Source organism: Stylophora pistillata, chromosome 6, assembly GCF_964205215.1.
Source record: "Stylophora pistillata chromosome 6, jaStyPist1.2, whole genome shotgun sequence".
Lineage (NCBI taxonomy): Eukaryota > Metazoa > Cnidaria > Anthozoa > Scleractinia > Pocilloporidae > Stylophora > Stylophora pistillata.
In genome coordinates this window covers 30,353,251-30,369,890 of record NC_142524.1, presented here as the reverse complement: position 1 = coordinate 30,369,890, position 16,640 = coordinate 30,353,251, and the positions used below count along the sequence as shown (strand labels likewise).

At 38.4% G+C, this 16,640-nt stretch overlaps 1 protein-coding gene across 1 annotated transcript in view; it reads left to right on the top strand.

Annotated features, from left to right (window-relative positions):
• The window catches only part of LOC111339243 (uncharacterized), a 24,093-nt gene extending 10,229 nt beyond the window's left edge, over positions 1 to 13,864 (top strand). The window contains exons 3-10 of the mRNA XM_022945859.2: positions 2,539 to 3,162; positions 4,314 to 4,409; positions 8,353 to 8,436; positions 8,620 to 8,801; positions 9,329 to 9,749; positions 10,368 to 10,421; positions 10,715 to 10,776; positions 11,697 to 13,864. Coding sequence (XP_022801594.1) covers positions 2,559 to 3,162; positions 4,314 to 4,409; positions 8,353 to 8,436; positions 8,620 to 8,801; positions 9,329 to 9,749; positions 10,368 to 10,421; positions 10,715 to 10,776; positions 11,697 to 11,714 — 1,521 coding nt within the window. The 5' untranslated portion in view covers positions 2,539 to 2,558 and the 3' untranslated portion in view covers positions 11,715 to 13,864. The remainder of the gene's footprint in view (positions 1 to 2,538; positions 3,163 to 4,313; positions 4,410 to 8,352; positions 8,437 to 8,619; positions 8,802 to 9,328; positions 9,750 to 10,367; positions 10,422 to 10,714; positions 10,777 to 11,696) is intronic.
• The last annotated feature ends 2,776 nt before the right edge of the window (positions 13,865 to 16,640 follow it).

The following is a 16,640-nucleotide window of genomic DNA, read 5'->3' as shown; positions in this document are numbered from 1 at the left end:
TTGACTTGTACTAATAGAAACGGGTTTTTCATTGGTATGTGAAACCACGTATAACCACTTATAACATTAAAAAGTTGAGCAAGTCGAGGTTAAGCTTTTTCACGAGCAAGTAGAGAAGCTGAGAGAATTTGAAATTTCAAATTACGCGGTAAAACAGAAATGCGCGCCTCAGGGTTGAAGTATCTCCTTTATAAAGCATACACGCTGGTTAACTCCAAGTGGCTAATTTAGAATTATTCACCAAACGAGCCGGCTCCTTTTTTACTCGTTTGCTCCTTTGTTACCGTTGCCGAGCCAAACGGGCCACTAAAGGAATACGCACTTTTAGAGCGGGGTAGGTTCGTGACGAAGAATGGCGAGAAAAAAATTACTATCGAGAAGGACTAGAGTTAGTGTTTTAAGAAGTCATCATGTGCCGGCACCCGACCAGCAACCATATCGAGTTCTGCCGCGCTGTGCTTAAGCTTCTTTAAAAGAAAAAGAAAATTGTCGGCCAGAAAATAGAATAAAGGATTGTCACTGGCAAGATGTGTTTCTGCCGAGAGTCTCCTGAGACTCAGCAGGACGCCTTTGCGTTCCCATCGGCGGTCTGTTTTTCAACAACTTGTCCGCACCGAATAGGCACGCATCAGTCGGATACGATTAGATCAACCGTAACAAAACAATTTTTTCGGATTGCGCATTTCGTAACCTTTCCATCAATAAATATAGTTTACGCTAGTTACGCTTCAAACAGTGCGTTGACAATTTCTTTTGGGAAAGACACCCGCGAAGGTATATTGTTTTCATCAAGATGTTAAATCGGAGACGTGCGCAGTCTATTGCGTGTTGTATAGCCGGGATGTTTGTGATGACATCACGTAAAATGCACGTGGAAATATCGGTAGACAGTCGTGCCGCTCTGCTCGAAATCAAGGGCACGATAGACGAGATGAGTTTTTAAAATAAATGTCTTCAATTGCTTGTGGAAGTATTCATCAAGGTCTTGAACGGTTTAGTGATGACTCTTAGAGGACAAGAGATTTTTATGTGTTTGGCTGCTCTATTATGCGAACAATTTTTGCCGATTCGCGAGTGGAGTTGCCAAGATATCGATCAAGTACTACTTCATGGAAATATTTTTTTCTCAGTGCATTCAGCAGCAGTGAAGTGTTAGTCAAAAATGGTGCCATTCGGAGTAAACGTTCCTTTCTTAACTCAAGAAAAACATTTTGGGGGGCTCTGTTGTTGTTTCACAAAAGCCTTTAAAACTCAACAAGTTGGAAAAATCGTAATTCTCTTTTAAAAAGCCACACCAACCCGTATTATACCGTTTATTTCAAGTCGTTTTATCAGTATTTCCTTCAAGCTCTGAAGCCGGCACCCACTTTGACATTGAAACTACCAGTTATTCTTTTATTTCGACTATTGTCCGAGCAGTCAACAAAAGAAAGTAAAAAACAATGGCAATTAGAAAGTGCCGTACACGTCTCGTCACCTCGTTCTCCAATATGACATTTTATAACTAGAATAATTCCAGAACTTAAAAATGGTTTAGGCTACAGTGACAATCTTGAGATGTTTGTTGATTCCTCTTTCGTGGAATCAACAAACATCTCAGCAGGTTTCAGAGCGTGACGTGGCACCAAGATGGTTAAAGATTACATGTGTCACGGTGGGCGCTTTCCATTTGACCAAAATTTTCGAGATTTCCGGTCAGAAATCGAATGGAACGGGAAAAGTTCCGCGATAAGTTTTCGAAAATTTAGGAATACGTTTTGAGTGTACCCTCTTAGATACGGTCGGACGCGTTCCATTCGGCCAGCGAAAATACCGACATTTCGAACCCGTGATTTTTGTTGAATGGAAAGCGACCCTTGTCACCTAAAACCTGTCAATAAAACACCTTCATGTCAACAATATTTTATCATAAAGGTAAAACTAACATGACTTTTCAAACATAGCCGTGTCAATTTTCGAATCCCGACAAATCCAAAAGCGCGCCATCCTAGATATAAGCTGATCGGTTTTGCACCTTTTTCAACTCCAAATCGCGAAATTCGATTCTAAGAGGGCACAATCGAAAGAATGTAATTATTTTGCGTCGATACAGCCCATAGAAGGGCTCTAACGAGCGAATTGCTAATGGTAAGTCTACCCCACTAGGGTAAACTTTACCCGGCGGTAAACTGAAACAAACAAAGCACTCTGATTGGTCAATTCGGGTAAAAGTTACCCTCATCTGGTAAATGTTTTTAGTGCATATTGTTTCTAATAAGGGCACAATGTTTTGGACATGTGTTATATGTAAAAATTTTGTCAGATTTTATACATAACTTTCTTTCATGATATATTCACAAGGTTTCTTGCCATCCTCAGCTTGGTGTTGTTGTTAGATGTATTTTGGTTTTATGTGAGATGTCTTGAATGAAGGCAGAAATTTTTCTATTTCCTTCTTTAGAAAATTCTGAAATTTTGAATGTGAATCAGTAGGATTTCTGTCACATTCAGTAGTAGCTTAAATTTCTTTATGACAATCCCTATTCAACAACATTGTAGGACATACTTGGTAATTTATCATGGTCTTGGAAGAGAGATGGCTGAGGTGTGGAGTAGCATTGTACAAAGTGTTGGCACCAGTTTTACGAGAAAACGTCAAGCAAACAATGGCAAAACATTATACAGGCTTGGAAAAGAACTTGAATATTCATGCCGCAAGCTTCACTCTCAAGACCCTAACTTATGATTCTGTGAAGAATGATGCAACCTTTCATCAACTGAAATTTGAGAACATCAACCAGAACAAGTCAAAACATGGAGCAAATAAAGCAGCTTATGATTATAGTGTCAACCATCCTGTAGACTTAGCCAAGCTGTACCTACCAGAAGACCATGCATGCCTTTCAGCTTTTGATGAGTCATTTGGGGTAGGTGCCCCTCTTCTGCTGTTGTCACGCTCCAAGCTTTTAGTAGAATTGCACTCAAAGAAGTCTGTTTCAGTGCAGTCTTCAGCAGAAGATGTCAGGAAAATTGTCTGGAACAAGTGGGCACATTTCAATCTGAATGACTGGACTCATGAGATGTTCACAGACTGTTTCTCAATAATGAAAACTTTGGTAGAAAAATTAAGCCTCCCCAATGGCATGAAAAGGCACATCATTCAGGAACTTTCTTCTCTTGAAGGTAGGTGGGATTTTTTCAACAAAGGACTCAGATGCTTTTTACTACTGCTTAATATATACCTAAGTAAATGCTGGCCTTAATGAAATGTGGTAGCTGGTGGCAAAACAATCAGTTAAGACCCTGCAGATAAAATCCCTCAACTGATGCAGCATTTGAGGGATTTTTGGAACTAAGAGATAACAAGACCAGTTCAAATGTTAATCAACACATCTGAAAAAGAAGAAAGGAAATTAAACCCTTTTCTTCAACTACACAATAAGTAAAAATACAAAATTTAGTTATCATTATCAGTGTGTCAAGAAATATAACTTTGAATTTAACTGTCTTTGAAAAAAAATTACGCTCTTGAAAAATGTCTACATTGGAAACCTACCAGAGCATCCAGTCAAGCAAATTGAGCAATTCTGAATTTAGCCTTTTATTAAAAGTCTATGAATTATTAAAAGCTCCTCTTACTTTAACCCTTTGCACTTCAACCCCCAGAAGTGATTAATTAACATGACTACATAGCTTCTCCTTATAATATTTATTCATAATTCAGTAAACAGGTAATGAGAATACTCAGACTTCTTAGGAAGAAGTAACCTTGATCCAAGACCAAATTCTTGTAACTAGTTTACAGGGAAATGTGTAGCAGCTGGAGGGGAGAATTAAGAATTGACTAGTCTTAATTTCAATTGAAGTGGTAAATGCAAGTTCATAAACCACCTTTCAGAATTTAATTACTAGCTGCTATATTTGAACTACAATAAATGCATGTCACCACAGGTAATTTGAATTGTGTATATGTTGGTTGTGGAAGTCTTCAAACTGATAGCCTTTGCAAATATTTGTTACTCTTTTTCACCAAGTGAGTAGGAAGGTGCTTCACTTTTCCAATTAATTTTCTCACTTTCTGAAAGATGGTTAGTCTGAAACCAATTTTCAATGACAAGTAACCTTAGAAGGCTATGGTTTTAAAGTACAATCTTGATGTAACTAGGCAAGAAGGAAAGTTACTTAAAAAAAAAAAAAAGACAGACTCGTGATTACCTTTCTTCATTCCTAGTTCCTTTCGTGAATATTCTTGTAGAAGGCATTTTATAACTACTATTTAAAAAGTTCAACTCCTATGGTTGAAGTGCACCTTACATGTATTTGCCATTATTCAGGTGGGGATATTGAGAAAGATGCTGGTGTTCCTCATAAAAGTGGACACCCAAAAGAACCTAAGCTGAAATCCTCTCCAAGCTCAAAGGAAAAAAGAGGTAAATGTTTCTATACAGTTACACTTGGTCTGCCTATACTTGGATGATTATTTGTGCTCTGCCCAATTACAAACCTAGGGTTAAAGGAGTTTTGGAAAAATCTGCTGGTCAACTAATCATGTTTGGTAGCGCAAGACTTCACTTGCCAGCCCAATACAATAGCCCAGTTCCATGAAGACAGAATAACCTATCTTAATCTTAAAAAAAGAGAAAAGCAGAAAAAAGAAAAACACACAAGTGAATCTTAAAGTATCTTCAGCTTTAGTTGTGTGGCTTTGAGTCAACTGATTCAAGGCTAAGAATTTTGAAGACTTGCTCAGACTTTCCCTTTGAGCTAAAACCATGTCATTTGATAGTTATTTTTGATTTTGGAGGTTTGTGCATAGCACATTTCACAGCTAAGCAACGTTCCATTTCTTTTGAACTTGAATTAAACCACCACCCGACTGGGTGAGGTGACGTGTCCATCCTTACACCTCACTAGTAGGAACACCAGTGTGAGGCTAATTACTTTTCCAGCCGTTAGGCTCCAGCCCACTGGCTGAGCTGTGGTAGGCTTAAAGGCTGACTGATGACAGGTAAAAAAGACGGCAAGAATGTCCTTTCCCAATGAGCCCTTTTTGAGTGATATTCGGTAAAACAGTGCGGTTATCACAATAAGCTAAGAGGCGACACTGCCGACAAAATTTGAGAATTTTCAAAATCAAAGCAACTTCTGAGCATGTGTCAGTAAATAAGTTTTTTATTTTAGTATCTTACAGCAGGGTGAGACGAAACTGAAAAGATAAGGTTGCCCTTCAGGCAAGCTGTTACTTGAGATTACTAGCCCGAAGGTCTGAGGAGCTAGCCCGAAATTAAATTGTTTATAAAGAATAATCAGATTTATTTAATTATGCAAAATACAAGTAATGATGCCAAGCATAGATATGAACTAATTCTGCGTATATTTTGATTCTTGAATGTGATTTTCGTTTTAACTTTAACCTCAAATTAAACAATGTAACCGAAACGACCAGTTTTTGCACCTGACCACTAGAAGTTTGCGGTTACAACTTACATAAAAATTTTGTGGACGTGAATTCCAAATACAGTCATGTGATCCAATCTTGTGATTGCGAATGACTGCTTCAGAGTAAAATTTCATTCAAACATGGGCGAAATAATCAAGGTCGGCACACACGAGGGGACTAGTCCGTGCGACTAGGGGACCGGCAGCAGGGACTAGTCCCTCAAGGCGTTCACACGAGGGCACTCAATTCCACTAGAACATAGGAAAATTAAGAGGCAAAAGATGTTTCTTAGTCTGGGGGGTTACAGGAAAACAATGAAAATTTGGTAACTTTTCATTGTAGTACTATTAAACAACGCAAATGAACTACACTCATTAAATCGGATTATACATGCTTTTACGTGTTCGGTTTTTTTTTATTATTATTATTTTTAACAGACACAGAGTCAAATAGGGGAAAAATTCCATCAAAACGGCTCCAAGACATCTGTATATGATTACAAAACTAGTAATAGTTGTAGAAATCTAGAATTCAGGGAAAATTCACAGAAACTGCAATGTTTACAAATACCGCAAGTCACGCAATCCCTTCTTCACGGTATTTATTTCGGCGGGAAAGCGGGAAACAAGCCGTGATTGGCTTATTTACCGTGTAGTCGCATGGACTGGTCGCACAAACAGTTCACACGAAGAGACAAACATTTCGTTTCATGTGACCAGTCGCAGGGACCAAATTGTGGTCTCTGCGACCACAGTAATGTGTAGTTCACAGGGACTAGTCGCATGAAACTGGTCGCTGGGAGTAGTCGCAGGGACTAGTCCCTTCGTGTGTGCCGACCTTAAAGGAAAAATAATCTCTGCACTCGAATGGGTTCGTTCCTTCGATGTTTACATTTTACCCCGTCGACGGTGAAAAATACTATAAATTTATGGAAATCACAACACAGTTATTTTTGTGAATGTCATGAACGTTGCGATCGGTCAATTAAACTACCACTGTAATCTGAAGTCTGTCGACATTCGATGGAGTAAATTCTCTTCAGAGCTCGTCAAGCTGACAAACTCTTCCAGACCTGGCTCCGTGAGCATCCGATAAAAAACAAAAACAAACACGCAACTCGATAACGGCGCCACGTCTGCTAGCTTTTCTCCAAGCGAGTTTTTTCTTGTTTTTAAATTTACACGAAGTGGGCCTTTTTTGTTTTAATAAAGAATTAGCAGCCTTTAAATGGGAACAAGAATCCGGATTTGGATTTTCCCAACGAAACGCAAAATAAAATTCCATGAACAGCCATTAAACCGTGACTTGCCTGGAATTTAATTAGACTGATTGTCTCGCACTGCACGCTGTCAGTCGGCAAATATTGTCATCTAAAAAAAATTTATTTCGGCCGCTTATGTCGACATTCGATGGAGTAAATTCTCTTCAAAGCTCGTCAAGCTGACAAACTCTTCCAGACCTGGCGCCGTGAGCATCCGATAAAAAATAAAAACAAACACGCAACTCGATAACGGCGCCAGGTCTGCTAGCTTTTCTCCAAGCGAGTTTTTCCTTGATTTTAAATTTACACGAAGTGGGCCTTTTTTGTTTTAATAATGAATTGGCAGCCTTAAAACAGATATAAGAATCCGGATTTGGATTTTCCCAACGAAACGCATCTAAGGCCCTGTTTACAAGCAAGGAGGGTCACCCTTGTGCTAGGGTTACCCTAGCAGGCGGGTCAAAGATAGCCCGGGTTTACAAGCAAAATTTCACAGGTAGGGTTACCCTACCACCCGGGACAACTTACCTATGCTTGGTAACCGCACGCATTGTTATCAATGTTCAAAGGGTCTGGAAACAAGTAAAAAGTTGTCCCGGGTAGGCGAGTTATCCCCAGCAGAGCGTTTACAAGGCAGCTAGGGTAACCCTAGCTGCCTTGTAAACACGTCGATGAAAAAAGGAAGAAATGTGGGAGCGTTAAGGTAACCCTCCTGCCAGGGTAACCCTAGCACTAGGGTTACCCTACCTGCTTGTAAACAGGGCCTAAAATTCCGAGAAAATCCACTGAACCGTGACTTGGCTGGAATTTAATTAGACTGATTGTCTCGTACTGCATGCTGTCAGGCGGCAAATATTGTCATTTCAAAAAATATATTTCGGCCGCTTATGTAAACAGAAAAAGTCACGACATTATTTACGGACGCAACTAAAATGCGGCGCAAGACGTTGTCATGCTACGATAATTTGGCGTCATAACGTTGTCCTTTTCCCTCAGGAGCTCTCTGCTATACAATTTTTGGTATAAAAGCTCAATTTATCATCATCAGAACAGAGGAACCAATGGTGGTGGTTGCCCGTCGGGCAGGCTGCGATAAGAAAACGCTAGCCCGACAAGTCATTTCACTAGCCCCGGGCTATCGGACAGCACTTTCGTCGCGCCCTGTTACAGGTTACTAAGTTTCCAGGGCAGTTGTATTGTATGATTAAATGTGACTAAATGTAGTCTATATTTCTGTCCAAAGAACTGGCTCGAAAAATAATTTGCAGCAAGTAACGTAATGTCTATGTGGATAGTGCTTGCCTTTATCTTTACCGTTTTTTCTTAGTATTAAATATAACCCGAACAACTATTTACTACAGTGGAGGCAAATAGTGGTAGATATTTGCCGAGCTGCGAAGCGGCGGAGTAAATATGTACCACTTTCACCAACACTGAGGTGAATACTTGTTTTAGCATGTACCACTCACAAACCAAAAGATTGTTTGTCTTAATAAAGTGAAAAATTGTCGGAAATTAACTTCTTGATGCGCGACTTTGTCTCATCGGCTGCTTGAAGGTGAATAATGCTCGCTCTTCACTTTCAAACCAGCCAATCTGCTTGCTTAAAAAGCACTTTTCACTTGTTACTCGTTTAAAAGGCTAAGAATGTGTTATTTTCATCTTTGGAAAGGCACTAAACTTCCTTGGACACAAGCTTTGTACAGGGCTGGGACGGACAGAAGCCCGTCATTTGAGGTGATAAATGATAATGAAGGTAAGCTAAAATACAAATTGAAAGTTATCTAGTGATTTCCATGTACGCATTACTCGCTTTGTGTAGTGGTATGTCTTTTATATCTTAGATGTAAAGTAAAAAGCTGCGAATATGGTGTTTCTCCAAGTAGTTTATACGAGGAAGTTCATGTTGTTTCGGTTGAATCTTTCACTCAACTTGCAGTTTGGCTGTTACGGAATCCTGCATTGTATTATCCACTTGATCAAGAACAGCCTAGACCTAGTACCAGAGCTAATCCAGTCGTCGAAGTTCGCCTTTGGAAAACATTCGTCGCTCTTTTTCCAGATACCCTAATAGCAGAACCACATCCAAGCTTAGAGGACGTTGTTGTTGTCAAACTGAAAGTAATATGTTTTTTTAGTTACACTGTTTCATTAATTTTAACACATCGTCTGATTGGTCAATTCAGTTTTCAAGCGGATGCTTTATCAGGTTATCGCCTGGCCCTGCTCTTGGAGTCAACTTAAGCGCGAGTATTTATTATTTTTATAAGTCTTCGCTAGGGGCTCCTCTATTGTCCTCTATTGGAGAGCTGTTTGACCACGTCGACGAAAACTCTACTTGGCGTCAAAGCTGTGAAAATTTTTAGAGGATAAGATCCAGAATAAATTTTTGCGTTGTTTCTCCTTAATCATGCCAATTTGTATCAAATTAGATCAAACGAAATTTGATTAAATTGATCAGAATTTTTGTCACGCGATAACTCATTAGAGAGACCTTCGATAAATTTAAACAAGCAGTTACATTTGTATGCCACGAACAAGGCACATCATAGCGTATTCTATTTGGCGCATGAAGATTACAATAATTTGATATTGTTACCGTTCGAAATTGGTTCACCAAGATTTGCTGGTTTTCTTTCCTCATGTAGGAGACTCTAAGTATAAACAACATTTCAAGCACGTTGAATGAGACGTTATTGACGTCATTGCCATGGAAGCCATCCAAAATGCCAATTTGCAAGAGAGGAATACCCGTTATGAGCGTCAATTTCCTTGCTCGCGCTGTCTCAATGTACTTAAACGACAACTCCCCCGTTACTCCAGAAGAATATAATTTCCAGGCTGAGCTGAAAGCTGCCAGTCACTGGCGATTTTTAAGTGAGAACGACCAGATTAAGTTTGTATCAGGCCATTTTGATGATGTACAAGTCAAGAAGGCTGCTGCATTTGCTTTGAGAAGATGGAATAAAGAATTGAGTGAAATTGAGAGCGGAGAAACAGACGCGCACAAAATGCAGGATGATGATAGAGACGATTCCAAAGACACCTCAATTGAAGAACGAATTTCAGGTAAATTTATACTGGACAAGTGCAGTCTTATGTATTGGGGTAATTTTTCAATCGTTCACCACGCAAAGTGGAGGATACGTAGATCGCGTGTAAAGCAAATGCTTTGGTGATTCACGTTCATAGTTGGCATTTACCAGGAAGGCTTAAACGTATTCTCCAATTACTCCAATTGTTGGTACTCAATGGTTCTGTTTTGGTTATTACCAGCCCTGAAAATGAATGTTGTTTTGCAAAGTAATATATGACCGTACGCAGTAAGCGGCAAGGGCAGAGTAGACGTACAAGGTGAAAAAATACGTAGTCAAATGTTTCTTCCTTCAGTTTCTGATCAGGAAAAAATGTCATCGGCGTGCATCTCTAATCCCGTGAAGCACCCGAAAATAAGCCCGTCACAGTCCTTGTTTGAGTTTTGTCAAATGATTGATTTGTCTAACAAGATTTCGAAATGAAGTTGAGGTAAGGTTTGGAGTGAGGAACGACCGCTTCAAAGTTCGTTATTTAGTTAGAAGGGTTTGATATCTATGTATGGCTGGGCACAAATCTTTGTATTTCTATTATTACGAAGGCTATGGTCTTTATTAACATTTAGTTGCGATATAACGTCGGTGTCTCTTTTAGATCTGGAGGAGGATATATTTTCATTGAGGATGTTTTACAACATGACTTTAGAAGGTAAGCTAAGAACCTTTTAGAAATTGAGTTTTTTTTTTTTTTTTAAATGCAATGAAATGTTTTACCGGTTCCCTCCTCCGTACTTGAATGCGCAGAGGCAAATAAATTTGTCACAAAACATAGAATGGAATTCTTGTCAGCATCATTCTGTAGGGAGACTACCAGAAAGGTTGTATAAACTAACAGCTGACGCAACTTGATCCAGTTGATTCATCTTTAGTTCGCAATAATACTGTTAATGAATGCTTCTTCGAGGAAAAATCTGGATACTTGTGCTGTTTTTATTTACACAGAAAAAGAATATAAGAGTTCACCCAAGACGCGAGAGGATTGCAACGGCCTTTTAAGCATGAAGGTAAAATCTACCCGAGTTATTGAGTTAAAGGAGAAGTATGCTTTAGAAACTGTAGAATTTTTATCGCTTGGAGTAAAGAGTGTTACTACATTTGGTCGTCCGGGGCTAAACGGCAGGTCTCGCTTTATCTTCGTTTTTCACCCTCCTGAAAGACGTGGGTGGACAAGAAGTTTTCTGTGGCTTTTTTAAAATTATTATTATTATTATTATTATATTTTTTTGCAGCGTTTAAGGTACACAGAGATTATTCAATGGAAAGTGCGCATAAACGATTCTTATTCACGAGTTGCGATGCATCAAAAAAACCAACCAGTGAGCACAGCGAAAGTGTGAGGTTTTTGATGCATCGAGACGAGGGAATAAAATCGTTCGTGTGCACTTTCCATGGTTTAATGTTTTCATATCATACCTACTGAATTTTCCTCTTTCTGACCAAAAAAACCTTCAAAGATTGGAAGCGAACGACTGTGAAAATAGATCGTTCGTTTAGTCAGAGACACGAACGGTAGTACTTCACAATGCAAATTTCAGTATGTATGAAATAAAATTCGTTTTGAAAGACTGATATTCCTGCACTGAAGTCATGTGGTAATCTAGAATAGAAGTAAGCACAAGGAATCGCAAAATGAGAGAAAATGTATGGAAAAAATTGTTGAAATAAGCAAAAACGAAACACTCTAATATTTATGTTATTCACCAGCCGAGAGGTCCGAATTGGGTGAACCTGCCAGATAGAAGGCATAGTTTTTCCCAGTACGGACCGACCTGAGCTGGTGAGTATCATATTTTATTTTTTTATTCTTAAACTTAACGAAATCTTTTTCAAAATAACTTGAATGATCTAGGGCTGTAATTAGGCAAAATCCTCCATGAACTGGACAATTAACTTAGAAAAGTTTGTTTCTTGTTTCTTGTTTTAGGTGTCAAAGTTGACGTGAAAAAAGAATATTCCAACTAAGACTCCACTCAAACGGAAATTTTCGGAATCGTTATTGGAGAAGCGTGAGCCGGTAGAAAAATTCCGACGGGTGCAGAAGGTCATAGGTTGATCCACGTTGCGGCTACCGCATGAAGCAGTTTCTTTTCTTCGATAGCAAAAACCGACTGTTTCCTTCGTGGAAGATAAATTTTCTCCCACTGAAAAAACTGGAAGCTTTCCAGAAGTTCAGAGTTTCAGAAGAAATTCTTATTTTACAATTATTCCACTTACGCATGATGGATATGAGGTGATAAATAGCCAACTTAACTCATCCCCACGGATCTCGTTGGCTATCTGTATCAGCCATCTCATATTCAACAAGCACTAGTGGAATAATTGTTTCATTAAAAACGCTCCAAAATATAGATTAAGCCTCCTAACTTTAAAATTTTTAAGCTCCGTTTTAATTTGGAGCTGACGCGTACACTTACCACATTTGTAGAGCATGGTATAATGGCGCATACCCCATTATCGCTAAGCCAATGAAAACCCTTTAGAAATTGTAGCATCCAGTGATCCACTTTTTTAGGAATGACAAATAGAAAAATGGATGGATGGATAGATAGACAGACAGACAGACACATCAGTTAGTTCGATACTTGATGACTTAAAGCATCACAGTCATATGCTGAATTACGTTTAGATTGACAATATGATGTTTAAAAATGTCTTCTTATAAAAGTAAATGTGGGAGTGTTATCTATGAGTTTGTACCCGTGGTGATTGAAGTTTAAGTCAGGAGGGGGTTCAAGTTAAGTTTAGAGTAGACTGTACTTTGGTGCAGTGGCCCACTCGTAATCATTACCGTTGCAAAGTCTCTTAAAAAGAGTGAGTTGGATGACATAACTCTATAGGTTTTTTCTGTCAGTTTCACTATACTGTAACCAAAATTGGAGTCGTGTGGGAGCACATTATACTGTAGGGTTCATTATACAATGCGAAGAGGAGGCGGGGGTAATTACCTGATAACGTAGTCGTAGATGTCAAGGTATCACAGTTAGAAAGTATGCATTACATCTTAGAGCCTTACGAGGTGTCTTTAAAAAATATATTCTAAGAAATTTAAACTTGAACAAAGTGGAGCTTATATCCTTGGTAAAAAACGGTGAATAAGTAAAGAATGCAATGAGGAAATATCGGATTAAAGATTTCATTGCTAAACACCGAGAGTGTTAACAATTCTGAAGAAACACCTTTGGAGACATGAAGCATAGAACTCGGAGACAAGAACTTTAAAAGTTGAAATGGAGCAGCCGGGAAGGCTTAAAAGAGAGTTATTTTTAGCGTGACTTAGTGGGGTAAATTTAAGTGTATAGTAGATTGTGATGTGTGAGAGTCGCTTCTTTGTAACACTTAACTTACAAAGTATAGACAAACAAATTACTTAAACGGTAGGTGTTTAGGACATTTTCCCTTACGGATCAATTATACCGCAAACTATCTAAAAAATAGTTTAGTTACAGTGGTGCTACCCTTAAGAAGAGTCTACCTATAATCTCAGAGAGAAAGTATCGCCAAGTCAGTTTAAGCACCTACTACATCTCAAATTTACAGATTAGATACACTGCATTCATGAAAAACAGGATTTAGTTGGTAAATAATTTGATAGAATACACACTGAAGTTAGTAATTTTTAATGTTAAGATTAAGTAGTTTTAGGGGCCATAGATTTGCTAAGATTTCACATAAGCTTTTGACGAAATTGATTTACCTACCAACATGAAAGTAGTTGGACTAAATGATGATTCTGTATTGAAATTTTCACATGAGTGTGATATCATCATAAGTCAATGAAAACTCTAAGCAAAAACAGGAACACTGACGTAGGCACGGATAGAAAGCCGTGACTAAGTAGTGATTGTCAGAATTTTGATAAACGATATTTAAGTTTCCCGAAGAAATGACGATCTTTTGCTGTGAATCAACATTTAAGAGTTAGTTAATTTTCTGCATGCTCTTTAATTTGAACGTTAGACGTATATTTCTGAACTAGTTGTAAATCAGTTCAATTTTTGTAGATTGTTGAGAATGTTTTGTTGAGTAATTATATCTTCATTATATAGGTATTTCCGCGAATTAAAGGGCTGCATATCAGTGATTATACTTTCATTTATCATATCATTACTGTTAGAGTTGTTTCGCCAAAAAAAAAAAAATAATCAGTCAGCGCGAAGGTCGGCCCTCATGGGCAAAGTTGTAATTCTCAAGGATCTGGTCTTGCCACTTGCCAATATTTTGTCGTTCACCCACCCCGAAATATACTTCTTTGAGAAATGCCTTAAGACTTTCTTGATAAAGTAAGATTCATTCTACGGAAAGAATGTTACTGGTCGATGTTCACGAAAAGGCAGGTCTTGGAATGAAAGACATAGAAAAGTTTAGTCATAAAAAGGTTGAAGTTATGTCTGACTGTTGAATAGCTCTTAAGCTCTTTGGTTTTCACGTCCAAAACCTCGCGTTCTAATGAGCATGAAATGTCTACTCCGGTGGTACATGGTGCGAAATTGATAAAAAAAAAAAAAAAAACGAACTCGAAACAGTTGCTCTATAAAAGCAAGTGCGTGGAACGGCCCTTCACGTCACTTCCGCTAAACATTAAAACCAAAAAATCTCAAAAAGTTATCCTGCTAGTGCGCTATATATTGGATATCGACTTGGATCTTGCACAGGAGAGATGCTGCTATCGACCTCCGCAAAACGGTTGCTCAAATGAATTTACGCAGTTGGCAGAAATTTTAAAATCATAATGAGGGAAAAAGCTTACAATTTTCTTGCACACTTGGATAGGCAACAACACTTATTTTTCTCCTTTTTTTTTTTCGTAAAGTACCATACTCTATTTACAATATCGTAGAGTTTTATATTTATCATCAAACGAACATTACTTAACTAAAACTGCTTACAGCATAAGATACCTAGTACAAGTCAGTGCAATAAGAGAGGAGGTAACAACTTTGTATGTCAACTTACTCGAGGAAATAGACAAAATCTAAGAGACCTGGGGCGTGCGTACCACATTAGATCAGCTTGGACTCGATTTTGTTCTGATTCCATGGGTTACTCTTGAAACTTTCGTGTACTTGATATTTGGTGTAATTATGTGTGTTTTGGTGGAATTCATTAACAGGGGTACTTTGCGATGCCTTCCATGATGAAGATGAACAATTTATTCTTTCGTTAAATAATTTCATACAATCCATGTGCACAATTCATGAACATGTAGCAGTCAAGAAATTTATCACATTTGCCGTTAGCTTATTTGAATTCAGTGTAACAAAAAACATACAAGTTTCCACTGTTCTCTTCCTTGGACATTTCTTTCTATCAAAACAATGAATTATCCACAGTAAGTCTCTACTAACCATTCGCGTGGCTCACAATGCAACGTTTTATTACCATATCTTTGTTCTCGTTGCTTTTTTTTTTTTTTTTAGAAAAACAGAAAGATAATTGAACCCGTTCTAAAAAGATAAGGGAAACGCTATTGAAGTATGTCAAATGACCACGCCCGGCTTTCCTTTATGATATTTGTAAACTCTTCAGCAAGAGCTGAGAAGATTCGCACGACGTAGGAAGCTCCATAATAGGGTTACATGTAGGAGCCACAAGGGCGACTCGAGTGGCCCTCCAATGAAGAGAGACAAATTGTTATCGAGTCACGTACAGGTGATCACATCACTTCCAGTGCCAATAGCACTAAAATTAGTGGAGAAAAAAGCTAGGAAAAAGTCGGGATTAAATTAAGATCACAAGGAAAAAGTTGGAAAAAGACAGAACGTGGGTAAAACTTCAGGGGGAATTTGAAATTGAAAGCGTAATTTGATGGCACTTCATAAGCTCCGTAATACGAATTTTACAAGTAAATCTTTAGAGTACAAATTACGTTCAAGGGATTAATCATAAAAAAAAAACACACACACCACACACACACACACACACACACACACACACACACACACACACACACACACACACACACACGAAAGAGATTGCATGTGTGATATGATTGTAAACCTGCGTGACACTTAAAAAGACGACAATCAACTTTTGGTATCAAGGATTTTGATTTGTTTGAAGGGGTTTTGTACTCAACCTGAAGGACGTAACGTAATCTCCTCTTAGGGAATATCATGCCACTGCAACAGTGAATTATTCATGTAATTAACGTTAATACCACGAACGGATTGCACGTGCAAATGTCAATAGCAAGGGGTTAAACCCACTGTTTCAAAATGCTAATCTGCATATGCAGCCGTTCAGTTCAAATCAGTTTGTCAAAGAGAACACAAGGACAAGGTTATTCTCTATTTTTTTTACTCAAGGAAACAAGCATGGGTAGGTATATTCTCATTTTAATGGCTCTCTGGCTTTGAAATTCACTATACTTTATCTTTCTTGCTTTATTCCTTCTTTTCGTTCACTAGTTTTTGAAACGGTATCATTCTATCTGATTTTGCATCTTGTTAAAAAATTAACCGAATCAAACGTACTATCGTCACGAGTCTACTGAGTCTGCTTAGGACCAAACTTAAATGAATTCGAGTTTGCTATGCTGTATCGGACCCAGAGTTACAGTATCTTTGTCAATTTGACTCCACCATTTAAATATCTTTATGACAGTGTACTCGGCTTGCCGCGTTTTGAACGGACGCCACCATTTGGAAAACTACACAGTAACTTGGCCGCGCGGGCATAACCTTTTTAAGCTTACTGGCTTACATTCGTTACAGTTCTGTGTCAATGGGTATGTAATTCAAGTAAGACCTCACAAACCGTGCTGGTCACCCACAAAGTTCGCATGCCAGAGTTGGTTCGAAAGCTGAGGGTCACTAGTTCAATACCTCTTGATGAAACACTTCGAATTTTTCGGTTCTGCGCTTTGGGT